At 43.8% G+C, this 21,764-nt stretch overlaps 1 protein-coding gene across 1 annotated transcript in view; it reads right to left on the bottom strand.

The window, feature by feature from the left end:
- Positions 1-2,381: 2,381 nt before the first annotated feature.
- LOC104528990 (acetyl-CoA carboxylase-like) overlaps positions 2,382-21,764 on the bottom strand; it is a gene marked incomplete at its 3' end in the record, with an annotated part of 32,309 nt that continues 12,926 nt past the window's right edge. The window contains exons 3-24 of the mRNA XM_010173153.1: positions 21,280-21,412; positions 20,507-20,645; positions 20,169-20,278; positions 19,635-19,716; positions 18,486-18,584; positions 17,800-17,906; positions 16,927-17,037; positions 16,219-16,428; positions 15,493-15,663; positions 12,979-13,140; positions 12,522-12,685; positions 11,550-11,700; positions 10,927-11,030; positions 9,949-10,030; positions 8,628-8,773; positions 7,504-7,654; positions 6,026-6,184; positions 5,283-5,429; positions 4,567-4,755; positions 3,886-3,986; positions 3,219-3,307; positions 2,382-2,506 (exon numbers count right to left, since the gene is read on the bottom strand). Of these exons, the coding sequence (XP_010171455.1) occupies positions 2,382-2,506; positions 3,219-3,307; positions 3,886-3,986; positions 4,567-4,755; positions 5,283-5,429; positions 6,026-6,184; positions 7,504-7,654; positions 8,628-8,773; positions 9,949-10,030; positions 10,927-11,030; positions 11,550-11,700; positions 12,522-12,685; positions 12,979-13,140; positions 15,493-15,663; positions 16,219-16,428; positions 16,927-17,037; positions 17,800-17,906; positions 18,486-18,584; positions 19,635-19,716; positions 20,169-20,278; positions 20,507-20,645; positions 21,280-21,412 (2,932 nt within the window). The remainder of the gene's footprint in view (positions 2,507-3,218; positions 3,308-3,885; positions 3,987-4,566; positions 4,756-5,282; positions 5,430-6,025; positions 6,185-7,503; positions 7,655-8,627; positions 8,774-9,948; positions 10,031-10,926; positions 11,031-11,549; positions 11,701-12,521; positions 12,686-12,978; positions 13,141-15,492; positions 15,664-16,218; positions 16,429-16,926; positions 17,038-17,799; positions 17,907-18,485; positions 18,585-19,634; positions 19,717-20,168; positions 20,279-20,506; positions 20,646-21,279; positions 21,413-21,764) is intronic.

Here is a 21,764-nt window from a genome sequence, read left to right as displayed (position 1 = left end):
CCAGCCTATGGCAATCCCTAGCGCCGCCATAGATGATGCTGTGACCAAAGGCACCTTGTCCCTCCTGAGTCCCCGTTACCCTCCTGATCTCAGAAGTCCCTGTGACACAGCGTCCGTGTGAGGGCACCGTGCTGGCAGAGGCCATGCAAATGGTGCTTGTACCTCCTGCTAACAACCCAGCTGTTCCTCCACCACGTGCAGGATGGTCCCTCCAGTACGCTTTAAGTTCTAGCAAACTGGGATGTTGGCCTTCACTTGAGAAGACATAACTGACAGCGGTGGAAAGAACGATCACACAGGAAGGAAAAAGAAAACCTCCTCAACATTTCTCTGCGTTCCCAGTCTCCCAGCACGCCCCTCGTTGTGCCAGCCAACGTGAAGCCACAGCAAAGCTCTCCCTCCAAGACACAGCTTGCACTGGGGTGAAAAACCAGACAAAAAGTTTCAGTCCCATTTTAGCGAGAAATAATCAGGATGACCACAACAAAATAAAGCAGGTAGCTGGCGCTGCGCTGGCTTTTGCCTGCACTGATTGGCAAAGGCAGTGAGCAAAGCCTCAAACCAGCTCTTTGACAAGGCCTAACGCCTCCCCGGCACCCCCGTGTAATTACACACTTGAGTGACTGGACTCTGAAGAAAATTGAAGGCCTGAGCTGCGAACAGCTGCCATTTTCTCTCTCCATCACGCCAGCATGATTACTTGAGAAATGAACAGCCCCGGCTCAAAGCTACTCCAGAATTCTCAGAGGAAATATGGCTCCGTGTTCAAATAATGAGATTCTTAAGGCAAGCGTTACTTACAATCACACCACACACCAGAAAGGGAAAGGGGAAAAAAAGGAGAGCCAGAAAGAAAGAATGCCAGGGTCCTTATACCTCACAAATTAGAATTTAAGAAACCCAGCCTCAGCCTAGGACAATTATGAGCCTTTTTCTGCTTTGGAGAGTTATTTTGTGGATGGCTACTTTGGATAGATTTCTGTCAGTAATAGACCACATTATGTTTGGGGAAAAAAAAAGTGGAGGGGGGAGAGAGGGAGAGAGAGAGAGAGAGAGTATTTTAATTAGCCTCTTAAAAAGCAAGATTCATAACTCTAGTCTGTTGAAAATCATGTTGTAGCTAAATTCATCCTGCCTTGAGGAAGGTGAGCATTCATTCTGCTTCAATGCATTATGTGGGACAAAGATTTTCTTGGGATTTTTAGGAAAGAGGAAAAAAGAGATGGGACTCAACTGCTTTTTAATTATTTTTCCTGGGAATGTAATTTACTGGGAGTTTTACCCACTAGAGTAGGACTGAAATTAATGAGAACTGAGATTTTTCATGGAGTAACAAGTCAGAAGAACATGAGAAGGTGATGGAAGGTGATGGCAGGTCCTGGCATGAGGATTCATTTGTGTTTCAGGGTGGAATCTACATCCGTCCAAGAGGAATTCTGACCCCAGGAGATTCCTCATCACTTTGCAAGCCCCCCGGAGAGCAGCACACCATCCCAAAGGTCAGAGGCCTGATCTGCAGTGGGCAGCATTAAGCTGAGATGTTGAGTCCCAGTCAGATTCCATCACACAGCCCAGAGTACAGGCCAGTCCAAAAGCATCACTGCAGCCTTGAGATAAGACTTTCTGAGACTATAACCAGGAAGAAGCTAAGAGAGACACTGCCAAGCCCTTAAGACCAAACTATGGCTCATGAAGAAAGAGCACACAAAAGCCCTCCAGGGCCTCCATATGGAGGCTAACGCCATTCACTATCAGGAAGTCAACCTCATTAGTAATGAAAGACCATAAAAATATTGCTATTATAGAAATATTGCTTTTATAGCAATTTTATAGCAATTTTTATAGCAATATTATAGAAATATTGCAATTATCTGCTTGTTGTGCTGGTAGCACATTGCTTTGCTTTCCAAGTAACTCCAGTTTGAGTACCACAAGCTAGATAAAGACAACACCTTTATGAGATCTCTGAAGAGGAAGAAGCAAACTGAACCAAGTATAAAGTCACAGCCCAGTGTCTGAAAGTTAGCCTCTAGCTAACATCCTCCTAATGTAGGAGTTCAGTCTGCATTCTTATCTTCCCACAGGTGCTCACAAAGCACTTGCATAATTAGCCTTCAGTGCACTCTATAGGCAATCAATGCAGGACAGACATGAACCAGAAGGTGCACAGACAGTGCTGAACAGTGAGTTCTGGGTCTCCTCTAACGCGTGGCTTACGTGCCCTAAGAACACCTGAAGAAACTCCCCACTGCTGCCACCGCTTCTGCAGCTAGAAGGTTTGTATCTTGAAAGATGAGAGCTGTCAGTTCAGGACCTTTCAAAGCATGACACAGACAACCACAAGAAGCAGCAAATTTCTAGAGCACCAATAAATGACTTACAATGAGCATTGTAACAAGCAGGTTCTTCTTGGTGACTTGAGCATGTGAGAAGATGTAGTTCAATACAGCATTCATATCACTTTTATTCTCTTCCCGAAGGGTAAAGACACACTTGTCATAGTGACCTGCAATCAGAAATGCACATTCTTTCCAGTCTCCACACCTCTGTGTCATGGAAGACACATGACTAGATTTGTCTTTATTTTTTTACATATATGTTTTGAGAACCTATTTTGCACTGTCCACACAATTAATTCTGGGAAGGAAGCATTCCCTCTCACCCCCTCAACTGTAAACTTTAATTTAAGCACCCTACTATTATTAAAACAGTTCCAACACCCAATACCTCCTTTGTGAGGAATATAAAGAAAGGCACACTGAGCTCAGTCTTTCATTCAAATTACAACCAAAATAAAATAAGAGCGAGAAGACTTGCACCATCCTCTACTACCAGCAAATTGAAGTGGAAATGAATGTGCAGCACCACTAGGCTGGTACAGGTACTGGAGCAGGACAAAAGAAAAGTAGAGCAAAATCTGAACTACCTGTAAGAATCAGAGCCTCCAAATCAGCTAGTGCTTCATTGCCATCTTGTGCCTAGACCCAGCAGTGCAATGCACTTACTTCAATTCTCAGTTCCAGGCTGAGGTTTGAGGTTTGTTTTTAAGAACATCAAACAGCTCCTGGTATTTTACAACAGGTGCAAATAGCTCAGTGATATTTTTTTTCTTTACTGCACTTGGTTTTCTTACTGTAGAATTTAATAAAGAGGCAAGATAGAATTAAATAGCGTGGTTCTTCCCAAAATCAAATCCTTGATGTGCTTAAGAGACTCACCATGCTGAAACTGAGTCTCCACCTTCAGATACTGACGGAGCAGATCCATCACCACTGCTTTCATGTGACCCCGAATACCACTCCGGTACCTGCAGAAGCAAACAAGTCAAACCAAGCTCTGAGTGAGACCAGCATGGTCTGGCACAGTCCTGCTTCTGAAGATCTGCAAAGTGAGTAACACTCAACACGAGTGGCAGAATAAGCCTGTCTGCTTATGGAAAGAAGCGTATCTGGTTCAGAAAACCCCAATTGTTACATGATTTCATAACCCCTGCCATTACTCGTGGGGTAGCATCGTTCATGTTTTGCATCAAAATGTCCTTTTTTCTTCTAAAAACCCTCAAAACTCTATAGAACTGAAAGGCGTAACACACACCAGGGGATCAATGACATGGCCAAGATGTGATCAGTGTCAGGACAGAAGTTAAATCTCTCTTTCATATGGCAAAGAGAGGAAGGATCTGTATGTGCACTTCACACAGGCATCAGGAGCCACACACGTGTGGCTCCCTCACTGCTGGCCTCCCCGAAGGAAGGATGACGGCTTATTCCTCGTGATTTAGGCTCTGAGGGTAACAAAACCATCTGAATAAAGACAAGTAGGCTCAGGTCTTTCAAGATGCAGGGAAAAATAAAAGGTTAGGGGGTACCCCTGAAAATGGCTCACCTCTGTACCAGCTGCACAATGCTCTGGGTGTTCATGAAGAAGACCTCACGCTCTGACTTGCGGTTCAAGGTGGCTGCGTGGCTATCCAGGATATTGGCAATCTGAAAGAGAGCAACCACATGACAGTGCCAGTCCTGCATGGGACCATCCGTCTGAACAACCAGCAGAGAAGCTGAGAACTTCCAGACAGACCAGGCCAAAGCTCCAGCAGACTCCAGCAAAGGCCAAAGCCTTAAACTGTGAAGGAAGTTAATGACCTGACAACGATATAAAAATCAATGAATAATACTGTATACTGGAGAAATCATCTTCCAAGACCTCATCACCTCACCAGGCCTCCCTTAGTTGCAATCACTCTTAAGGCTACACTGACACCAGAAATTGCACATCAGCACATATACCAGGCAAAAACCAAATAAATAAATGTCCACAAGGCCACTGATATAATTAAACTGCTTCCAAACTGCCTATTTAAAGCTAAAGGGAACACATACCCTTCAGCACAGGTAAAGGAGGCAAGCCTTGAAGCTCAAGTGATATAGGCAAGTATCTTTCATCACGAAGATCCCTTGTTCAAAAGCACCTTTCAGGTCCAACTAACCTCCAGATGATTTAAAAGAACCTTCTCTCTGTCCCAACACAAACTAATTTTTATTCCTTTATATAAGTGTGGTTGATCACCTGTTGGCTGGGAAACTGGCAAAGGACTGATGTGATGTTGCTGGCATATTGGGCCATCTCCTTCTTGATGGACTTCTCCACATTGGGTGGGATCCGTCCAGAAACACTGGTCATGATGTCCTGAAGTTCCAGCAGAGGCAAGGATGGATCTCTGAGCGTCTTCATTAGTCGCTCAACCCAGCCTTTCACCTAGAGAGAGACAAGTCAGTGTAAAGACAAGCATGAAGAAAAGAATAAGCAGCATGAAGGGAGAAAAGGAAAGGCCTTCCACTGAGGTCTTCTTCAATAGTGTTTTATCAGGCAGCCAGTCCAGGGACTAAAGAGAACTGTGGTAGATGACAAAGCTGCTGCGCTACCTCACGCCAACCGCTGACTCAGATTTGTCCACCGTCTTTCCTCCTCCCTCTAGGATTTCTACCACAGAAATGCTGCTGTGCAAGCAGCTCCCATGTACAAGGCTGCAGGCACAAGCAGTAGAGATCAAGCTCAGCTCCTGTTTGTGGCTTTGTTTTGAGTGACACAGGTGGGACTGTCCCACCTTACTCTCTGGTGAGACTGACTAGAAGTCTAAGACAGCAAACCCAATTGAGCTGGCACTAGCAGAGCAGCACTGCCCTGACCCTTGGTCCTCTGGCTGTGACATGCAAACTGGCCAGCCTCACCTTGAACAGAAAGGGTATCTGTGCTTTTGCTCTGAAATGAGAAGTAACCAGTACCTTGCTGCTGAAGTAGGGCTCTGGCAGGCAGTATCCATTCATCACATTGACCAGGTTATCCAGGACATAGTGGAAGATGCGATGGAGTTTCTCACCTCGAAGTGCTGTGCTCTGAATCTGTGGCAAGGTACCCGTGTGCAGTTCAGCCTGGAAACACAACGAACAGCACCGTGTCACTAACCCTCCTGTAGGGCATCAGCCATGGTGGTAACATCCAGTTATCCTTGACTGGAGGCTCAGATTAACTTGGGAGAATTCCCAGAGTGGAAAATGCACTTGGTTGAGAGACAGGAAAGTTATGAGCGGGATCTCCAGCAGCTGTGTATGTTGTGTACTTCCACAAAATAAGCTTCCCCACAAAATAAGATTCCAGTCTCTCTCCCAAATACGTTACAGTTGATCTCATTGTTAAATCCAGGACGACCAAAAATCTCAAAGAAAAGCACAGGAAAAGCCAACAGTTTGGTACTGACAATCACTCTTCACCTCCTGCACGACAACCTCTCCAATATCCTACACAGCCATGTACCCACAATAGTAATGAGGTAAGAAGGGAACAAGAATGGTACACAAGCTTCACCTGAATCAGAGAAAGAGACAATAACCTGAGTCCTCGTCCTCATCTGAGACAAATAAATGCTAAAGTGACAATTCCAGTACAACGCACAAACCTGAAATTGGTTTGGTACACTGCACCACCTCACACCACTCTCAACGGCACTCCCCTATTAAAAACCCAACACACTCTGGGCTTCCTGCCACTTCTCACCTGTTACCCTGCTGGGATCATCCAGCTGGAGCTTGGCAATCACACAGCCTGGATCCAAGACTGCCCCTGGGCGTTTGACATAATGGATGCAGCCTGATTCTCCTGCTGTTAGTGTCATCACCATTTTCATCACCTGTAGCAAGGAAAACAGGTTACACACTCAGCTTCCATGTTCCCCAAATGCTTCCAATTTTGTGAGCCAGCAGTCAATGTCCTACCACAGACAAACTAACTCACATGAGCAGCACCTTCTGTGTTCAGGCTTCCTCAAAGGCTCAAAAGCACACACAGTGGGAATTAAGCCCCAGACATTAAGTGGATGGTGGAACAAATTACTAGGCCACAAATTAGCGCGGCAGGAAGCCATCACCACCCGTTCCACACTGCTTGAACCAACAGGTACTCCACAAGGTCCCACGTTCAGCACAATGAACAAAGCAGATACAATTTACTGCTGCGCTCTAAAGGCTAGAAGTGGGAGAGCCACTCTTGAAAGGTCCAGCAACACGTTCACTTTCAGCAGAGGGAACTAGGATTACTTTAGATCTAGAGGTCACAAGTTTCTGACTGCTCTTCACAAACAGAGATGCCTCCTTAGATCAACCATGGAAGCTCTTGCCTTTGGAGCAGCAGGGTTTGGTAAGGAGGGAGGCAGTCTAGTGTTACCATTGCTATACTATACACCACAAGCGGGAACACAGGAATTGAGTAGGTGGTTCCTTCTCAGCCATGGCTCTGTTGCAGCATAAAAGCACTTACATAAAATATCTGGATCTCTGGCTTGATATTTTTCTCCTACACATTGTCCCCCACTGGTTTAATTGCCCCTCTGTCAACACACCCTCCCCTCCCTCAAATCTCTTTTGAGCCGTGCACTCCTACACAACCTCTCATGCTTTCCTCACAGTGATGCAGAAATTGTTCATCCTCCTCCTCTCTTAAGAGTTAAGTAACTTCCAAGGGAAAAGGGAGGAGTGACACTCATTAACTCATCCAATCAACCTGATAAATGATCAGGTAATCAGAAAAGTCTTAATTTGTTACTTAATCCTGGCATATAACTCTGCTGCTGAGTCTGAGTTAGTGGTCTACAAGCAGAAGGCCTTCTTCACCACAGCTAGAAAACACAGAACACTGGATCCCATTCTCCCCTGGTATCACAGCAAGATTGACAACCACGGTCTCACTGCTGAGAAATTTTGCTTATCACTTGGTACATAGTCATTAACACTCTAATCTCAGCTGTTAAGTAATTTCCTCCCCACCCCATCACTCTGCTGATTTCTGCATTAGTCCAGGTTAAACCACAGACAAAATTTGGAATGGAAATACCGTGAATTATCCCTCACACTCAATCCCCAGTTCCAAAGCATTCGACCTTTTTCCCCCCTCAGCTTTTGCCTGGGCAGATTCAGCATCTGCAGCCAAGTCAGTTCTTTGAGACTCTTTTACCTCTATTTCTGCAAAGCACTGGCCTGCAAACACGTGTCCCCCATCCTCCACCACATACTGGATAAGCTTTCCAGCTGAAGGTGAGCGCAGAATGGAGGGATCATTCTCCTTTTCAAACACACAGGTCTTGTTACCTATAGTGATGCGGTACCTAGGAAAGGACAGGACAAATCACTGCGACAGAATTTCCTGTGGAAAGCATGGGAAGGGGAAAATCCATTGTCTCCTTCTCTATTCTACTTCAAAACAAAACCAAAACATTTCTTCTGAGCTGAATGGTCTGGCCCTGCATATGAAAGCTCAGATTAAAGCCAGGAACCAGAAACCAGATAGAACAGCCCTTAGCAAGGTTGTATGTGTGTTACTTTTGTGCTTCTTCTCTACCAACAGGTATCACCCACTGTCAGAACCAGAACCATTAAAGGTCAAGATTTTGTATAAACAAAAACTGATGTTAGTGGAGATTACATGTGACACACAACACATTCACCAAACTGCCCACCTCATGCAAAATCTCCCTGTACACAGAGCAAAGCTGAAACAAGCAGGATGCACCCATGTCACAGACTAAGAGGCTGAGATTTTATAGCATTTTCCAACCCAGAAGGCACCGGTACCCAAACTCTCTTTGTACCCCTGACCAGATTCGTTACATTTGTCAGAGAAAAGAAACCAGCAGAGGGGGCAGTGGTTCACATTCCAAAGCTGGAGATTTACTGACCTCATGGCTATGATCTCTGCAGGGAATTTTGAGGGAATGCCCTGAAATAGTAAATCTTGTTGTATGTATGTCTAAGGCAGCTGTGGAGTTTCAAGGATTTTAAAGATTTTCATGTTCTGGTTTTTGTGGGGTTTTTTTTAATAATCCAAAAGGGCACTTTTAAAGAACCAGCAGGAGAATATGGACTCCACATTGGTACACACTCAGATCTTTCTTCTAACAGTAGCCAAGATCTATTCTTCAGGTGAAGGCAACTTCTCCCTTTAAACTCATCCCTAATACATATTGCTTTTCCTAGAAGAGAATTCTGTTCCCAGCTGATCTTTGGGAAGCATAAAGTTACAAGTACACCTAATTTTGGCTCGTATGTAAATGTTAAACATTAATCTTTACAGGCTGCTACCTGTCTACTTCTTCTTTCATGTAGGTAGTGTAGCTGCTACCATCATAAGACAGGAGCAGGCCTCCATCGCTCAGTCGGTGCACATCAACTTCCACACACGAGCTGTTCATGATGACCACGTAGGAATTGGGAGACTGTCGAGTCACCTGCAGATCCACAAGAACGGTACTGACCACACAGAATAAACACAGCACTGATAGTGCCTTGGCTGCCACAAGACACACAGTTTTCCAAGCACTGCAACAGTGGGAATTAAAGGGGAATAGAGCCATTTGTTCTCATGTTAGATGGAAAAAAAAACCCTATGTAAAAAAATTTGGGATCACAAAGCTGAGCATTCAGCAGTCAAGAGATGCCAGAACTAATGCTGCCCATGAACCTTGATTTAATCCTCTCACACTCATGCATTAATTGTACAGGTTTGATTATGCAATCCTATACAATTTCTTCACCTCAATCGACATACAAGTCACAGCCCTGTGCTAAAATTCCATAATGAATGAGATAATTTGAAAAAAAAAAAAGCAAAAGAGATTGTCTCACAAAAGCAGCAGCAGCTAAAGCCCTTCCTGGAAAAAGGGATTCTATCAGAGTCTCTGCCACAAAGTTCCTCTTTGAAGCTGGGTAAAGCACTTAAAGCACACTTCAGCTGCTGTTCAGCATCTATTTCTCATCAAAGGGGGGTCAAGATGAAATCATGGAGGTGCAGGGGTGCAGAATACTTAGAGCTGCAAAAAAACAGTATATGGTCATGGCATTAAAAACTTGATCATCATAAATTTGCCTGATGAAGTTAATTAAGATTGCACAGGCAATCTTAAGTCTAGCATCTCCTAACTTTTGTGTGCTTGCTTTTGCAACCTTTGAACAGTAATTCTAACATTGTTTTTTGCACACAGTAAACAAAAAGCAACACTAAGGGGAAAAATTGCTAGAAATTCTGTTATGCTGATGAAACTGGGCTTTAAACACCCAACAGGGTAGATCTACATATTCAGAAACATCAAGTGGAAGTTTTGGTCAACCAAAAGATAGTAGTCTTTGCCTGCAACGAAATATTCCTCACCCAAAGCAAAGCATTTCTTGACCCTGAAAGGTTAAAACGTTTACAGAGATACACAGAGATACTGCACTGGAAAGATGTGATGGGGCATTATCATAAGAGAGATGGTTCTTATTTCTTAACCCCACTAAAGCAGAGAAAATAAACCCTGTGAAGATTTCATTCCAATAATTACACGTATTACAAAGATTAAGCACACAAACAGTCGTTCCCAACCAAAAGTGGCATGAGGATGGGTTTCCACACTGTGCATCGTACCTTCAGCACATACTTCCGTCCTTCATAGATGAGTTCCACATCCACAGTGTTCAGCAGAGTATGAGCAGGCAGGACTTGGCCCCTTGAAAGAGAAGTATAAAACAAAACTGGTCTTCCAGAAACCACCAAATGGTTATCAGGGGCCCAAACAGGTTCAAAGGTGCATATAAGGATTTGGAAAACATGAGCAGACAGACAGGAGTAGGTTTTTAAACCGTCTCTTCTTGGGAGAGACACGTATCAGTTTGACAAAGCCAGCCCATCTCTCTCCAGCTACACAGATCAGCTTCACCCTCCTTCCCATTCACCCACTTTTGCCTTAGAGAAGAGTCTGCAAAAGCAACACCACAGCCTGAATTACAGAATGTGTAGCGTGACTTAACATAGGAATAAAGCAGCTTTTTCCCCTGCAGCTCTGTTTACCTGTGGACTCACCAACAGGACACTGAGGGGAAGAACCCTGTTAAGAGCAGACCTGCCTGGATCACACCAGGTTTAGCCTGCTGAAGTGTTATGACTTAGTTTTTTTTTTAGTGCCTGCTCTACTTTTAAGCCAGCAAACAGAAAGGGTTTCCTAAGTACTAGTGGGAAACATTCAATTTGGAAAATTATGTCAAATCTGGCAAATTAAATCAATCCTCAAAACCAAAGGAAGACAGTATCTGGTGATTCAAGACACCCTAATGCTGCCCTAGCAGCACACAGAGAAACAACTCCACATTTCTAAGCCATATCTTGGCGCTTCAGGCAAAACTGCCAGAAACCAACCTGTGCAAACTGCAGGGGATATTCTGGGGAGATGCACAGATATCTGCCAGTTTTCTTAGGCCAGCAGATAAATAGCTTTGAGAACAGTCAGTAGATAACAAGCTCTGTGTGTTTCTGGACTGTACTGTACCTGAATAAAACTTGTAAATCAAAACTAATTAAATTACTATCTGCTTATCAGCTAGCTACCAGAGCAGCTTGCCATTTTACCTTTCTAGAGAGTGCAAGAAGTTTGAGACACTGTTTCGGAAGCTCACATCAGCCACATGCAGGGCTCCACACACCACTCCCAGCATGGTATCAGGCCTTTCCGCCTAGAAAGAAAGGGAACATAACACAGTTACAGCTTCAGTACATTCTGGACACTCACTTGAAGAATCAACAGTCTTAGCTCTATTTTTGGTTCACAGTCAACCTCTCTTTAAAATTAAATTGGTGTGTCATACATGCCAAGGCTATATAGAAGCAATTACATCTGTAACTCTTTAAAAGAAAACCACATTTTTCTCTTCCTGCATCAAACCTCGAGGCTCCACTTCCATTTCTACTGTTATCTATCCCAAACTGCAAACCAAAACACTAGCCTTAATTCACACGTACACTAGGATCTAGGATGCCTTTCTGGCCAACTTTAGGTCCACTCCTCCCTGACAGGGATGACCTGGGATTTTGATATAAATAAGAATTAAGGCCAGTGAAAATGTTTATTAATAAAGTGGTAAATGGAAATTAACCATTTCTAAATCCTTGTCCTCTTGTAACCAGCACGCACCAACCTTGCCCCCCCCCTCCCCTCACTCCAATTTGTAGGCCTGTACAGTAAGCAGCTGCACCTGAACTTTCTCAGCGATAAGCCGATCCAGCCAGCCAGTGTCAATGCGGTTCTGCTGGAAGCTCTCTGTCTCCAACAGTTTAATCAAGTACTCGACAGTGGTTCGGAAATCCCCTCGGATGGACAGCTCCTTCAAAGCCACTACCATGTTTCTGAAAGAGAAAAGAATACCTATTATTTATCCCATACTAATGGCAACATGCAAGCTGGTAACTCTAGATAGTTCCCCATGAGCTGTTGGGAAAAAACAGTCTGAAGGTAATAGCAGGAGAGCGTGTGCACTGGAGCAAGATCCCATATGACATGCTTGGGAATGAAAGAATATTGATTTACTTCACTCTGCTGCTGGTGTGAACAAGAGCAGTTCAGCCAGCACCAGCTATGAGATCAGGAGTTCCCACTGTTATCACCACCTAGGTATCTACCATGTGTCAGAAGTATACATAGGAGAGAGAGACGTGGTCTCCATCCCACCCAGAATGCAACAGACTAAGGGCTCTGGATGAAAGCAGCGTGGATGGCAGGTCGGACAGCCCTGCCTTATGACCAGATGCTGTAACATTCACACCACATAAGGACACTCAGTGGTTTATAAACCATTATAAGAGACTGGCATAACAAGTTCCCAGTGTTTCCCTGTTAGAAGCCTTCCATCTGAATGCTTTTGAAGAGGGACTTCAACACAATGGTAGCTGCATCATACCCCAGGAGCAGGTACACAAGGCAGGAATGAAACAGAAAGGGAAAAAAAAAAAGAGAAGTAAGCAAAAGTGTAGAAATGCAGGTGCCACACAGGGGATTGCAAATTGAGACAGGGTGAGAAGCCTGACCATGATGTGGAAAACAAGGTGAAGAGAGGGAAACTTCTCTTAAGACTCCTAGAAGTAGAGTCTTGTTTTATCCGTGGCACTTTGGATCAAAGAGGACAAAATCAAGCAATTTACAAGGTTCTACCACTTTTCTGACTACTTACGAGATGGCTTCTTCACGATTTTCTCCCCAGGAGAAGCAGTGACCAAACTGAGAATCAGCAAATTCATGAAGCCCTCCTGCAGCAGCAACACTGAAATAGCCCCAGACATTCTTATTGCTGCGGAAATTCAGTTCCTGAACTGTACCAGAACTGGGCTTAAATCCCTGTAAAGACAGACAGACATTGCTATACATCCTAAAGAACAAGTAAATAATGCAGAATTAGGGAAGTAATTAGAGTTCTGAAGGCTAGAGCACCTCTTCACAACATGTTACACACAAAAATAAGTTCAGGCTGAGACTAACCAGAGTCTACAGAACCGTCAGCTAAGTGAGGTAAGAGAAGAATCTTTTAAAATTGCTGCCAAAATTTTCAGGCTCAGCAGCAGGGATTGAGCCTGGGTGTAAAGCCTCAGGTTATCAGAGTGTGACCAGTAACTACAGAAGTTAAAACACACCTCATCAGGATTCTCACTGGTGATACGTGCAGCAATGACGTGGCCGCGCGGACAGGGGACGTGGGCTGAATTCTCAAAATCAATAGCTGCATCTCCCCATGGAGAAACACCATACATCACCCGGATATCCTTGATCCTGTGGAGGGGAATCCCCATGGCAATCTAAGGGAAAATAATAATAATAATAATAAAAAATAATACAATGTATCACCACTAAGTAAGTTTCTCTCCTCACAGAGAGTATTTACTACTTGAAGAATTCCACCAATTCAGTTCTAGCACAGCCAACACACACACCTATTTTCTGAGCCTTCCCCATTGATGTGGCTTGGAACATTCATATTTCTGAGGACAGCTGAGCTCACTGTCATATCCACCTTAAGCCCTTCAGCCAGTATTTTCCATTGACTGATTAAAGGGCTCTGGAGAAAGCTGGCCAATGCTAGCTCAGCTGAGGATGGGCACGCATTAGGCCTGTTAAAAATATACTAAGGTCCCAGTAAGACAGAAGGCCCCTGAGTGTTTATGGGAAACTGGAATTTTGCAATAAACTGTGGAGAGAGTAATCTGTGGAACTGGCTGCTGGCTGTATCCTTATGGAATAAAGTCCCACTTGTTCTGTTCATTAGCTGGGATTTTTTTTTTTTTACAGCTACAGTTCAAAAAGGTTGAGCTTTAGCTTAACCATTTATTTCAGCTGTTTATGAGCCAGACACCAAGAGACAAAAGACCAAACTGGTTACAATATCAATGCATCATTCTATGAAAGTGTATCTAGCCTCAGCAGTGTGAAGAACAGTGCCCAAACAACGAGGAAAGCATCTGACCAGTTACCAAACTCTCAATGCCTGGCAGATGCAGACACACAGCTACTGGAATCACTTGCTGAGAAAAGGCTCAGGCCAAAGCCAAATAGCCTCCTGGCAAAATGAAGATGCTCCTGAGCAGCCTACATGACTTGTAGGTCAACTCTTTTTCTCATCATCTATCCAAGAAACTTCAAAATGCAAACAGCAGGGAGAAGAAAGTAACTAGAAAGAAAGCAAGAGGGTAAGAATGGGAGGGCTGAGAAAATTCAAGTAGAAAAGCAGGTAGATCCCCTAATGTGGTGTGAGACAAAGAGGGAAGGAGGAGTGCAGCATTCATCCTCTGGTGGAAAAGATGGGGGCTGAGAAGAGGGAGAGAGCATGGCAGCACACAGGGAGCTTGGTTGGGATGCACAAGGGACAGGGGAGCCACAGCACATGCAGCAAATGCTTCCTATAGGATCTGTGAAGGATTCCCTCATCACTTTGGGGATCAGAACAAGAAAAAACCTACTCATTCACATAAGCTGTAACTGTCACCCACTGTCATGACTTCCCCTTGAGAAAGCACGACATCGAGACAAATTCTAGTACCTAATTATTAGGCACAAATCCTGGTTTGTAGAAAGGCTGAAGAGCAGGGACCTCAGCCAGGAGGAGGAAGCATCTGTGATGAGTGAGGGGCTTAGAGAGCTGGAAACAATTGCTCTGGAAGTCAGGAACTGCTCATCAAAATTAAAAAGACCCAAGTCACTTTCCTGAACTTCAAACAACTGCTGATCTTGCTGGAAGATGAAAATCCAAATGTCTGTTCTTTTTTCCCTCCTTTTGTCACTAGAAACCCTGGGAAGAGGCTGTTGTCCCTTGGAGGCAGAGTGGGTGATGCACTGCTCAAAACTGGCACAGCACCGGATCGCACTGCTAGCATCAGAGCCAACTCATTTCACACAATTACTTCAGAGCTTAAAGTTGAACTACTCATGGCTAAAGCTTGTTGAGACAGGCTTTTCTACACACAATCTCTCCTGAAATCTGTTCTCCTGCTTCTATTTTTTATTCCTATATTGCTCCCCTTCACACTCCTTTTAACTTAAGGTCCAGCAGAGCAGCCCAGAAGAAACAACTAGAGAATAACATCTCTTTGCTTTCCAAATCAGAAAGAGCCAAATGGTAGAGCTGTAACTCAGTGAAGCAGTGATAACAGAAGGGATGCACGTGTATCTTGCAATTCTGAATGAAGCTTTGCTCCAGCCATAGAAGATAAATCCCAAACTGAGAAAGCACCAAAATGGGCCTCTGAGTTATTGGGTGTTTTTGTTGAGGAGGAAATGTGGGGGAGTCAAATTCTGAATGAAGCTTTGCTCCAGCCATAGATAAATCCCAAACTGAGTTATTGGGTGTTTTTGCTGAGGAGGAAATGTGGGGGAGTCTTGTATCACCTGTCTGCACAGGAGGACAGAGGCCATATTGAGTAGAGCTCTCTAACACTCTCTTTACATTCTCTCCTCTATCAGTACCAAGATCTAGTCATGCGCATAATGTCAGTATGTGATCCAGTTTTACACAGAACCCTGGCTGTGACTCAGAGTCCACCCCCTAGTTTTACTGAGGCTTCAGCAGAACAGGTTTTTCACGCTCAGGCCTCTTCAACATACCAGAGTTTGAGTCCTTCTGAAAGCTTCCAGGAGCACAGGGCCTGGGCACTCACCTGGAGCTGCGCTGCTGGCAGATTCACATCAGCCACCATCTCTGTGCAGGGATGCTCCACTTGCAGGCGGGGATTCAGCTCCAGAAAGTAGAAACTCCCATCCTGGCTGTACAGGTATTCCACAGTGCCTGCACTCACGTACCCCACCATTTTGGCAAGCTTCACCGCACACTAGGATACAGGAAAAATGAGGGTTTGGTTTCCAGGCCCCATGCTCAGTTACCTGTGCTCTGTTCATCCATCCCATCCACCTCAGACTTTTTTGCTGGCATTCTGAAACATCCAAAAGCTTGTAACAGGACCAAGAACTGCTCAAAGAAAAGCATGTGGCACAAGAGTTCTGATTTCCAGGTTATTTCATTTACAATTTACGTAAGGCAGTGTTTGAAGCAAATATTTAAAATACTCAGCATCAGATAATTCATACAACTCCTGCAGCTTGCTTTTAATATGACAATCTACATTTAAAACATACTTCCCTCCTATTTTTGGGGCACACAGATTTTTGAAGGGAGCTCTACAGCTGTTTTTCAGCACATGGTGGACTCAGTTTTGGAAATGTGAGCGGTTGCCCACACTAAGCAGTTCAAGACACACAACCCTATATTGCTCTTTTAAAAGATTCAACAATGCCAAACTCCTGGTGATGTCAAAAAAACCCCAAAACCATCCTGCCTGTTTCTGGAGTTTCACAAGGAAAAGAGGAACTTGCAGAGCCACTCTCACCTGTTCCATGTGCTCAAACACCACTGAAGTGGCAATAGAGGCAGGTGCTTCCTCAATAATCTTCTGGTGCCTGCGCTGGACGGAGCAATCGCGACCGAAGAGAGAGATGGCATTGCCGTACTGGTCTGCCAGGATCTGCACCTCCAAGTGCCGGGACTGTTTGGCCAGTCTCATTACAAAGATTGGAGAGCCTGGGACTTCAGCTTGAACCTACAGCAGACACACAAATAGGCAGTGCAGTTTTTGTAAACACTTGTCTTAGTTACAATGATCTCAAGTTCATTTTTTAAGCAAGGAACATCCATATTTCCCTGGGCTACTTAAGCCTGAAAATACCCTGTGACAGCTTGTACATAATTACAGTGCCATTCCCACTCCTCTCAGCTTTCCTAAATAACCCATCAACTAAAAAAGGCTCGTGTCACTCAACATTTTTGAGTTACACTGCAGATGCCCTCCATTACTTGGATTTATTCAGCATCTCCTACAGTGTTCAGGCATTTCACAACTGTATTGGATGTGCAGATATATTGAAATCCTATCAACATACAGAGCAGAGAAAGCATGAACTCGTGGTTCAAAGCAGCTGAACATGCTCTGATACATAATGCACTTTTTCAGCCCTTTAACATTTCTGATTCAGTGCTCCCAGAATCACCCAACCTGACCATTTAAAACAAAACAGTACAAGCCAACGGGAAACGTTACCTGTCTGAATAGGTTGGGAAAGTCATCTGCACTGTTAACTTTCCTGATTCCTTTTCCCCCTCCTCCTTCAGAAGCCTTGATCATTACAGGGTAGCCAACCTCCTCAGCAGCCTGATCAGGATAGGCAGAAAAACATGGGTAAGTACAAAAAGTTAGCAGAAACAAGCTGCAAAGATCATTATTTTCCTGTTGATTTGTGTCGCAGCTTCCACGACTGACTCTATTTAGCAACCAAGACACGAATGGGATAGAAACCAACATTCCAGTTTGAGAGAGCATCTGTAGTCAGAAAAATCAGCAGTGACTGTGACTAAAGAGAACTCTGGCCTCTCAAAAGTGATCATAAAATATTTTGTCAGTGCTTCACACCATTGCATTTATAAACTCACAGAAAAGCTTTTGTGTAATACAGAAAATCATTAAGCTGGGAAACAGAAAAATCACAGACTCACAGACTCCACCCCCTCTCTTCACAAAGGAAAAGTCCCAAACCCTGAATTGTGCCAGGAATATTTCTTATTCTAGAAATCTTCCTCAAAGTAAAACTTAACAAAAGATGAAACCGACTGTGAGGTCATGGGTCTTCATTAAAAAAACCTTCTTCCTGCATTAAACAAAAATCAGAAGAGAGCCCTTAACGAAACACAACTTTGCTCCCATATTTATGTCTTTCTCCTAATTCTCACCTAATTCTGCAGGCTGGGCCCAAAGATGATACGTGAAAGATCACTTTCCAGTTTCCAAGACTCAGTTCTGTCAGGCTGACAGTCTAGTTCTAGTTTGTACTCCCATTAAAAATGAACTAAACCTCTAGCTCTCTCCAGATGCGCATGCAGCAAGACCTCAAATACCTTCACAGCACCAGCCACGTACCCGCAGTCCATCATCGGCGTCTTTCACGTAGCCTTTTTCATACAGCTCCTGAGGAACATTCAAGATACGCTTCTGAAGATCACTTTCCTGCCAGTCCACTCGAAGACCTGAAATACAAGGATTATCTTCTTAGCTCATTGTGCTGCACGGCTCAGTGAGAACCCACACGTCAGACATGGGTGAAACAAACAGCAGCTGTAGTTCCACAGGGCAGTAGTCTGGGAGCATTTACAAAAGAGCAAATGCAGGATGTAAACAGACATTTCTGTTTTCTGGAGAGCAGATCTTTCCATCCAACACATTACATCCTCCTCCATTTACCTTGTGCAATTCTGAGAAACAGGTTGTTATTTACAGTCTTTTGAACCTGTTTAGAGCTTCCATGGAAGCGGAGAATTGGCTGTGTGCTCCGAAACTACATGCTAGAAAAGTAGAGACAGAACTATCAGATACTCCAGCTGTACTGTTAGACTAACAGCACGTTACACAACACACAAATTCTGCCTGACACATCCATATATATCGTAGTCACTATGTCTAAGCCTCAGGTAATACAAATCTGAAAGCCTAAATGATGGAACATCTCTTCAAATGCTTTTTTGTGCACAGACACTTCTTAAAGATTAGATGTGTTGAAGTAAAAAATATTAGAATGATCTTGACAAACACAGCAATTTCCCTCTTACCACTGCCACTCCAAGGAAGAGTTGGAATGCCGGCAGTCTGAGCCACTATTGAAGAAGCAATTTTATCTCCTAAGGCCCACATTGCTTGGCTTGGGGGACCTGCAAAGAGCAAAAACAACGCATGAGAGAGACACAAGAGATACCAGACATGAGGAAAATTGTCAAAGGTCTGATTAGGGCTCCATGTAAGAGGGATAAATAAATACTCTAGCAGGGTTGCTGCACACCCCACCTCAACTGGTATAAATCAACAGTTCTGAACCCAAACAGAGAGCATCAACTGGCATCAGCCAGGAAACTGAAAACAAATAGAGCACTTCTGACTAAGAAGGAGGAAAAGGCAATTGCAACTAGAGCAGTGCACCCACAGACACATCACAACAGCTTAAGTGCCCTTCCTGTTAGAGAAGTCCTGGCACACTCAGCTTGCAAGCACCACTCTGTCCATGTGTCCTCAAGCCGGGCCTGCTCTCAAAGGGTTGGCAGGTACTACCAATGTAGTGTTCACATCACATGCTACTGGAATAACAATTCAGTGCCCTGATTTTACTGGAAATGTGGTTTGCATGGGACTGTAGTGTATGATTGGTAACAGATTTAAACTAGAATTGAAATTCAGCTTTTAAATCCACTCCTCTCCAAAGGTCTAGTGTATTTCTGTGGTTATGGCTCAAGACACTGCAGATAAAAAGATCTGCTAGAAGTCAGAACATGGCACAACTATCCCCAGGCTAAGTTCAGACCATGCCTTTTATCACAAATCCATCTTTAAACACGGCACGTGTCCAAAACCTTATCCAGCATTCAGATCCACGTAGTTCAGGAGGTGAGGCTTACTGCAACAAACATCTCCAGCACTTGGTTAGTCACACTGCTAACTAGACCACACACTCCACATATTGTCCATGTAGAACTCCACTCTTCCCAAAAAACTGAACTATAAACAGCCTCTTTAAGATGACAACAGGGACATTCAGCTTCTGAAACAATCTGCTGTAACAGAAATCTTTTCTGATTTTGTATCTCACAATATTCAAAGACATGTTGGAGAACTTGCTGCTTCTCCAATACAAGAAGTGTTTCCCAGTATCTCTCCAAACTTATCTAATTTCATTAGCTAGACATTAGATCAGAAGTGTACATCCTCACCCATGAAAGCAATCCCATTTTTGTGGAGAAGTTCTGGTAGTTTGGGGTTCTCAGATGCATGGCCCCAGCCAGCCCATACAGCCTGCAGAAGAAAATAATATAATTCACTCTTTGTTTTAGCAAAACAAGTGAGTAGGAACAGAAAGCGTGCAGATACTTCAAGTCTTTCTTTTCCTCAGTGAATACAGCCTCATAACATTCACAAGCCAGATCGGCCTCCTGACCTACATGGTATGCTTAGTTTAAAGAGAAAGCATCTTGCATCTTATAGACAAGTCAGAGGTGGCTGCTGAAGCAAGCTGTTGAACAGAAAATAGGTGTAGGGGAGTCAAAGGGTGAGGGGAACCCTTTATCTCCTGCAGATATTCATCCTGGGAAATCCACTGCGCTGCAATCTGCATTGCCTTTTGGTGCTTGCTTACATTTATAACTTCCATTTCTGTGACCTTTTTGCCCAGATACAACTCGTTATTAAGGAGAGAAGATTGCTTAGTGTTACCTCCTGTTTTGAAAACTATCTTTGATTCTTCTCACCTGCACTGGAATCCGCTTAGCAATATCAAGAATGAGTTCCACATTTGCATAGTTGTTGTTGTTCGGTCCTCCTGGAACTGGGACGTAGTGATCTGCCATTTTAATGTACTCTGCAAACACAAAGGTCTCATTTAGATTGCAAATCTAATAAACAGTACTTGGTCTAAAACTCCCTAAATCTAGAGTACTGGAAGTTCTTCATCTCTGCCCAGAAATATCTGTTACCTGACAGAATGGTATGGGATGCAATGGATGTACATTCAGCTTCTTGCATCCTTGTGTGCACATGGGTCTGTGCAAGGAGAAGGCTGTGCACTGTCACGCTCTCTACTACTCACCTGCATTTGCTTTCAGATCCTCGGGAGTCACCATGACAACAAATCTGATTGCCCGCTCATTTCGAAACATCTCATAGGACCAGCGGCGGATGGATCTCATGCACTTCACTGCGGCAATGCCGTTATTGGCTATCAGGACCTGAGGATAGTAGAAGCAGGGATGAGACAGAATCTAAAGGGCACAAAACACTAAACAATAAGGAAAACAGTTTTTTCTCTGCAGACTCTCTGTCCAGTTTTGGGGCTGTGCAGTTCCGTCAGCCAGCATTCAATGCAGCAAGAATGTTTAATGGCCCATCCGTCAATTCAGAAACCAGCTCTTGCTCAACCATAAAGATTTTAATGTCTTATGCTTTGTTTGTATTAAAGAGCAGAAGGACACATGAGAATAGGCTTAACGAGTAGCTAAAACATTCAATACCTGAAGACACCTCATCCATTAAATTGTTATGTATTTTTAAATACATTTCTCAGTGTTTTTCCCAGTCTACTTCCTTTATACCTGTCTATAAATCCTTCTGTATCAGCACAAGTGCTCTAGCTCACTCAGTTGTTTTTTTTCCCCTGTCATATTAAGCTAAAACAATGCATCTTTATTTATGACATATAAAATAAAATGGAAACACAATGATTACAGGCAGGAGTACAACTTTCAAATTCAGAATATTACTATTTTGCTATCTGCAATATACAGCTTTATGTAGAGAGAAGTCACAGCTCAAGAGAAGGGAACAAAATGCAATATGCTAAAGTCAAAAAGGTCAGTGACTTACCTTTTCAATAACTTTATTCCCTCCAAAACGAGTAACAAATTCTGCTGGAGAAGCCACAGTGAAATCCCGCTGCACATCCACTTTCTTCCTGTCCCGGCCTTGCTTTACAAGGTGCAAACCAGACATGCTGGGCCTACAGAAATTTGTGGGAGATAGAAAAAAAAGCAACTTGGCAGTGCAGATGTACTCAAAGAGTAGAGTATGTGAATAATTTGTGAAGTTCCCCTTAACCATGTTCCCCAAGCAGAATCACTCCTTGCCTCCAGACCATTGTGGCACCTGGTCCTCAGCTTTTACAGAGGTGACTTCATTTTCCAAATACCTTTCAGTTACCTCTCTGCAAAAGCCAGGTTATCTGGAGAAATTCTGGTTATGCTAAGATATAAATAGGTAAAAATGTGGTTCACTGTACATAGCTGCCCAACACTGAACACCACCACTTCACCACATTGCTTTCCTTTTTTCTAAGGAAGCTGGGAAATGAC

This window comes from Antrostomus carolinensis, unplaced genomic scaffold (genome assembly GCF_000700745.2).
Source record: "Antrostomus carolinensis isolate BGI_N321 unplaced genomic scaffold, ASM70074v2 scaffold21748, whole genome shotgun sequence".
In the NCBI taxonomy this organism is placed as follows: Eukaryota; Metazoa; Chordata; class Aves; order Caprimulgiformes; family Caprimulgidae; genus Antrostomus; species Antrostomus carolinensis.
The sequence above is the reverse complement of the archived record's forward strand: the minus strand, read 5'-3'. Positions and strand labels throughout refer to the sequence as shown.